The 6,754-nt window shown below is 43.2% G+C and overlaps 1 protein-coding gene across 3 annotated transcripts in view; it reads left to right on the top strand.

Moving 5' to 3' along the window:
• grin1b (glutamate receptor, ionotropic, N-methyl D-aspartate 1b) overlaps positions 1-6,754 on the top strand; it is an 85,902-nt gene that overhangs the window by 67,280 nt on the left and 11,868 nt on the right. For 2 of the 3 annotated variants that reach the window (XM_046034778.1, XM_046034777.1), the window contains exon 20: positions 1,647-1,915. The exons of the other annotated variant lie outside the window; for it this stretch is intronic. In XM_046034778.1, the coding sequence (XP_045890734.1) occupies positions 1,647-1,727 (81 nt within the window). In that variant the 3' untranslated portion in view covers positions 1,728-1,915. Of the gene's footprint in view, positions 1-1,646; positions 1,916-6,754 lie in introns of those variants that run through there. 3 annotated transcript variants of the gene reach the window in all.

The raw sequence follows: 6,754 nt of genomic DNA, 5'->3' as shown, positions 1-6,754 counted from the left end.
TACTCTACTTTACTCTGATATACTCTACTTTACTCTGCTGTACTCTACTTTACTCTGATATACTCTACTTTACTCTGCTGTACTCTACTTTACTCTGATATACTCTACTTTACTCTGCTGTACTCTACTTTACTCTGATATACTCTACTTTACTCTGCTGTACTCTACTTTACTCTGCTGTACTCTACTTTACTCTGCTATACTCTACTTTACTCTGCTGTACTCTACTTTACTCTGCTGTACTCTACTTTACTCTGATATACTCTACTTTACTCTGATATACTCTACTCTGCTGTACTCTACTTTACTCTGATATACTCTACTTTACTCTGATATACTCTACTTTACTCTGCTGTACTCTACTTTACTCTGATATACTCTACTTTACTCTGCTGTACTCTACTTTACTCTGCTGTACTCTACTTTACTCTGCTGTACTCTGCTGTACTCTACTTTACTCTGCTGTACTCTACTTTACTCTGATATACTCTACTTTACTCTACTTTACTCTGATATACTCTACTTTACTCTGCTGTACTCTACTTTACTCTGCTGTACTCTACTTTACTCTGCTATACTCTACTCTGCTGTACTCTACTTTACTCTGATATACTCTACTTTACTCTGCTGTACTCTACTTTACTCTACTCTGCTGTACTCTACTTTACTCTGCTATACTCTACTTTACTCTGCTGTACTCTACTTTACTCTGCTATACTCTACTTTACTCTGCTGTACTCTACTTTACTCTACCTGTACTCTAACTGCAGTTTAGTTGTACTCTACTCTAACTGTACTCCAACAGCAGTCTTCCCTACGCTTTTGCACTCAACTGTACTCTAACTGTACTAAACTCTACTGCACTCTACTGCACTCTACTGGACTCTACTGCACTCTAACTGTACTGGACTCTACTTCAGTCTACTGCACTCTACTGGACTCTACTGCACTCTACTGCACTCTAACTGTACTGGACTCTACTTCAGTCTACTGCATTCTACTGCACTCTACTGCACTCTAACTGTACTGGACTCTACTTCAGTCTACTGCATTCTACTGCACTCTACTGCACTCTAACTCTACTGCACTCTACTGGACTCAACTGGACTCTACTGCACTCTACTGGACTCTACTGCACTCTAACTGTACTGGACTCTACTTCAGTCTACTGCATTCTACTGCATTCTACTGCACTCTACTGGACTCTACTTCAGTCTACTGCATTCTACTGTACTCTAACTGTACTGGACTCTACTGCACTCTAACTGTACTGGACTCTACTTCAGTCTACTGCATTCTACTGTACTCTACTGCACTCTAACTGTACTGGACTCTACTGGACTCTGACTGTACTGGACTCTACTTCAGTCTACTGCACTCTACTGCACTCTAACTGTACTGGACTCTACTTCAGTCTACTGCATTCTACTGTACTCTACTGTACTCTACTGGACTCTACTTCAGTCTACTGGACTCTACTGTGCTGTAACCTTCAGTGATTGCAACCTGCTGGTATTGCACTGATATTTTACTTCCCAGGGACAAAATGTTTGAACTGGACCGTTCTGTTTGTTGGTACGGATCGATGGGCCGTCTGGATCTGAATGTTAAAACAACCTGTTTGGTGTCATTCGTTCACATTTCAGGGGTTTTATCACCATGAACCTGTCGTCACTGCAGCTGAACACGGCGAAACGTTAACGGCTCTGGAGTTTATCTCAGTTTAATTTTAGTTTGATCAGTGAAGGGAGGAGAACGAGTGAGAGTCTGTGCACCAAGGCAACATCAGACATTTAAACACGCGAATGTGCTGATCTGTCTGGACGAACATTTGGTCTGTAAACCTGAGTTTAGATGTGAACGCAGATAAAGAAGTGTCCACTGCTCTGAGACCAGCCAGTGGTTTAGGACTGACTAAAAACTGTGAGTATCTGCATTCATTTCAGTCCTCAACACTATTCATTCTTACAATAATATATATTAGGTGGTACAGTTACAGCTACTGAACATGAGCGGCAGGACTGCAACAAACTGTTTTTAATTATTGAATAATTATTATTTATTATTTGGTCTGCAGAACGTCACATGACAGAAAGGAAAGCTGGACAAACGAGTCATTTAAGAATGCAAAATGTGTATTAATAAATAAAATATGATCAGTGCAGCAGCTGCACATACTGGTCAGCTGCAGCTCTACTGACAGCGTGCGATCTGACAGCCTTACAATCATTTCCTTCTCAGCAAAGAAAAAGAACAAATTCACAAAAGAACAAATTCAAAAATTAATTAAATATTGCAGCTTTAGAAATGTTGGAAATAGAATAAATAAATAACAACAAATACAAACCGACGAAGATGAGGATTCAAATGAATTTTAAATCTTTCTGTGGAGATGTTGACCCACAGGACCCTCTGGTCCGTGAGGAACCTGTTTCAGGTTTGCTGCAGCCTCTGACAGAAATATTCACGATGTTGTTTGCAGCATCTCTCAGAAACCTGCAGACACGCAGAGTCCTTGTTTTTATTCAGATTGTGGTTCAAGGCTGTCAGAAAGATCCAGAACGGCCGCAGCACAGAGCGCTTCACTGAGGCATGATGGGAAAACCAACACACGGCGTTTTTCCAGACCGCTTACAGAGTTACAGACTGCCAGCGTCCTCTGGGACTCGTCCTCCACAAACCTCCTGTTCACTCAGCTGGCTGATTTTTACTGCCGTCACCGCAACAAACGTCAGAAAAAAGGGCTCAGAGAGGTTTTCTGTTCTGTGGAGCTGCACACGGCTCATTTACCGATGAGCGGCTGCAAACACGGCCTTTATTTTTATTATTAATATGTTCATTTTATTTCATCTGCTAACAGAAACATCCACAGGGGAGCAGGTTTGGTTTCAGCGGCAGGGAGAAGGATTATGGAAAGAAAAGCAGCTGAAACGAGATAAAAACACAAAACCATCAAAGACAAGCATTCATATCAGCGTAGCAAATAAGAAGTCCATAAACAAATAAACTGTTAGTCCTGCAGAATGAAAGAAAACTACATCTTATTTAATAAAACTAAAACAGCGCGCTTGATTGGGTTTTAAACTACACACACATAACTGTGTACAAATATTCAGAAAACAAAGTAGAATAAACATCTAACACAAACATTTTCTCGTGCTCTGCTGCTTCGAAGGTCAAATCTAGTTCTAGTATGTGCTAGTACTTGTACTGTAAGTTTTCATGTGAATATTCAATTACAAATGAGTAAATGTAATGCAACGGTTTTACTCGACCTCCAGCTCTGCATTCTGCTCTTCAGTGAATCATGACCAGTCATACGTTCATCTGTTTGGATGTGAGTCACTCTGATCTCAGATCTGCTGACGGGTGAGCAGAACGACACAGACGGGAGTCGCCTCTGATTCATTTCTGTTTCATATCAAAGGTTAATGTGCTCAAGGTCGGCTGGTCTGTGATCAGCTCGGTGACAAACACCCTGAGGACAAACCACAGACGGTATTAAAGAGGTTGACGTGGGCGCCGTGACGTCCCCCGTTGGTTTGAAGGCTCCAGTTTGGCCTTTTGGCCGTCGCCATGTTTGTTTTTCAGAACCAGACGTGACCATATTTGGATGAGAGGGCGGAGCTAGTTAGCTTGGTTAGCAAGGTGCATCTGTAATTCATGCTAATGATATTAGCTGGGATGCTAAATTTGGCTAGCGACAAACAGGCTTAAACAAAATGTACTTAGTGAAAAATGAGCAGCCGACTCCTGATGAGCTTTTTCAGCGGCGCTGGTTAAATGAACGCAGAGCAGCGGATACGAGTTGCCTTGGTAGCGACCTGTCAGTCAGCTTGTAGCCCCGCCCTAAAGCCTCCCCTGCTTCCTGGTCTCTGTTCCTCTAAATGGGACCATAATTTACTAAATGAACATCACGCTGTGTTGAAGAAGACTTGAAACTAGAGACTGAGACCAGAAACTCATCAGGAAAGTGTTTACTGAGGGAATAAATCAGCTGACAAGTAGAAACAGTTTCTTCCTGCAGCCGCTGGAGTCGCCCCCTGCTGGCTGCTGGAGAGGACGCAGGTTTAAGGCTCTTCAGACCGAGCTGCTGTACGTACACTGGACACAGTACTACACAGATTATATGAAACCATGCTATCCATATTTAGAGAGCTGCCCTTCGTGTTTCGGCTGCCGCAGGAGCGTTTCGTTCACACACCGTCAAGAAATCCGTGTCTGCTCCGACACATAGACCCTGCAGTGTTCTGCAGTGTTTCTAAAACAGCTGCAGAGTTCTGCTTCACCTGCACGACGTCCCCGACAGGGACACACAGACCACTTTAATGGCTGCCAGCAGATAACCTTGTATCTCCTTGAAACATAACTGCGTGTCATTAAAAGCGGCGGCTGCAGCTTTTAGAGCCCATCAAAGACCCAGTCAAACTTTATTGATCTCTAATAAATATAAAGTGAATGCATAAGGACACTAAAGCTAAAATAAAGCCTTTAAATCATCTTCAGACGGCCTCAGAGAGACAGTGAAGCTGTGAATACCGATGACCTGACAGCACGCCATCCATCACATGACACGTGACATCACACATAAACACGTCATGTGCATTATTTAACTGATTCATCATTTGGGTTTCGGCCTCTGTAGCTATTACCAGAGCAGCTCAGAGGTCAAACTGTTTAATAATCCCAGATTATTGATCATCAGACTGATTCCAGAAAGTTCACTCATGCAGAAGAAGAAGAACGCTGCTCAGTCTCTGTTCCAGATGTTCTGCAGTCTCGTCAGAAGCTGCACTGAAACACATTAATAATCATCGCCTCTCCGCCCGGATTAGCACTTCAAACACTAGCCGCTAAAGGCTAACTAGCTAACAGAGGGTGATTAGCACTTCAAACAGCCGTTTCTTAAGGCAGGGCGTTAGCAGAGGGGATTAGCACATGAAACACAGCAGCTCTCAGAGAAAGTGTGTCCAGACAGACCAGCAGTGAGCAGCTGAAACCTTCCTGCGTGTGCAGGGACAGAAGAAGAAGAGCGTTGTTCATAACCAGATCACAGTCTATATAAAAATATCTTCCTTTTGGCAGTGAGCTGTCAGCTGGACATGCTAACAGCCGCAGAGAAACAGAAAACTGAAAATCAGCTTTTGTTTGTTGAAACTGAAACACAGAGGAGCTGTGGTTTGTTTTCTTCATGACCGCTGTTGTACTCTACTCTTCCTGTGACTCGGTTATTTAACAGATTGTTAATTCAGATCGTCATTGTTTAAAATCTTCTTGTGTGTACGGGGCTGTAATGTTGTGGTTAATGTCGCCGTCGCCTCGAGGAAAAAACTCTTGATAAACATGTTTGGGTATTATATCGCTCAGGTAACCAGATGTTTTAGATCAGCCCCAAACTAAGTGTTAGCTGGATGCTCACACAGTTAATCAGAAATCAGCGGGAACTGAAGCTGTGAACGTTCGAGTGGCTTCGCAGGCGAGCCAGAAGAAGTTTTTGCTCCAGTGAGTTCAAACCCGGCTTGACGCGATCATTTCTACATTCGTAGGTGGCTATAATGTTCATGATCATATTCGCCCCAAGCTTTCTAAAAGTGAAAAAACAACCACCGCTGGGAGTATTTGAAATGTTTGCTACGTTGCCCTCCTGTAAAGCTGACCCGCCAATCAAACAAGAAGAAGAACAGTAGCGCGAGGGGAGAGTATTTCACACACACATGCCTCTAAAAATAGATACGTGCAAACCGGAAAGAGATTATTCAGATAACCCAGTTTAATCCACTTTAGTTCCTGTGAGTGATGCAGCTTTAACAGCAGAACACGACGTGAGCTAAAGAAGCTGCTGTTGGCATGACGCGGCCCTGCATTGTTCTTTTAGTTTTCATTTAAAGATGAATGTGGGTTTCTGAAGCAGACTGCAGGAGGAGGCTAGCAGGTGGAGGTCCACGGCCTCGTGCAGACCTGCAGCTCCACATCTGAATTACTGGGAACACGTTTAATGATTTGTGGAGTCGGTTCAAAGTGAGGAACAGGATCGGTGTGTCTCTGCTGCAGGACGGCGTTCATGGTGTTATCTCTCTGTTACTGACTGATGCTCTGATCAAAGTCTTCCACTGTCCTTTTAATGTTTAATCAATGCAGAAACTGACCCAGGAATATGTTTGTGGGCCCTTTTACTTCTCTGGAAACACAGTCTGAAGCCCGGTTTGGGTCTCAGGATGAAACTATGCTCTTGATGATCAGTGTGCTTTATTGATTTTTTTGTTTTCCATAAATGAATGTGTTGACAGTTTCCAAGAATACAAACTAGGGCTGCGTATTGTTAGAGGTGTAAAATATAATACATATAATAATATGTGTGGATATAATATGTTTATATTGAGTATAAGTCTGGTGATATTCTGAATTTTCTTTCTCTTCATCAAACCCACGTACAGCAACAAACCAACAATCCTACTAACAAGTATCGTCTATCTAAGTCTGACGTTTCTTATTCTACTGAGGAAACTACTGGCATCCTCATCTGCCCGACTCCACCTGTACACCTGTAGAGTACCCGACTCCACCTGTAGAGTACCCGACTCCACCTGTAGAGTACCCGACTCCACCTGTAGAGTACCCGACTCCACCTGTAGAGAACCCGACTCCACCTGTAGAGAACCCGACTCCACCTGTACACCTGTAGAGTACCCGACTCCACCTGTAGAGTACCCGACTCCACCTGTACACCTGTAGAGTACCCGACTCCACCTGTAGA

Source organism: Micropterus dolomieu, linkage group LG21 (assembly GCF_021292245.1).
Source record: "Micropterus dolomieu isolate WLL.071019.BEF.003 ecotype Adirondacks linkage group LG21, ASM2129224v1, whole genome shotgun sequence".
NCBI classification, from domain to species: domain Eukaryota; kingdom Metazoa; phylum Chordata; class Actinopteri; order Centrarchiformes; family Centrarchidae; genus Micropterus; species Micropterus dolomieu.
The sequence above is the reverse complement of the archived record's forward strand: the minus strand, read 5'-3'. Positions and strand labels throughout refer to the sequence as shown.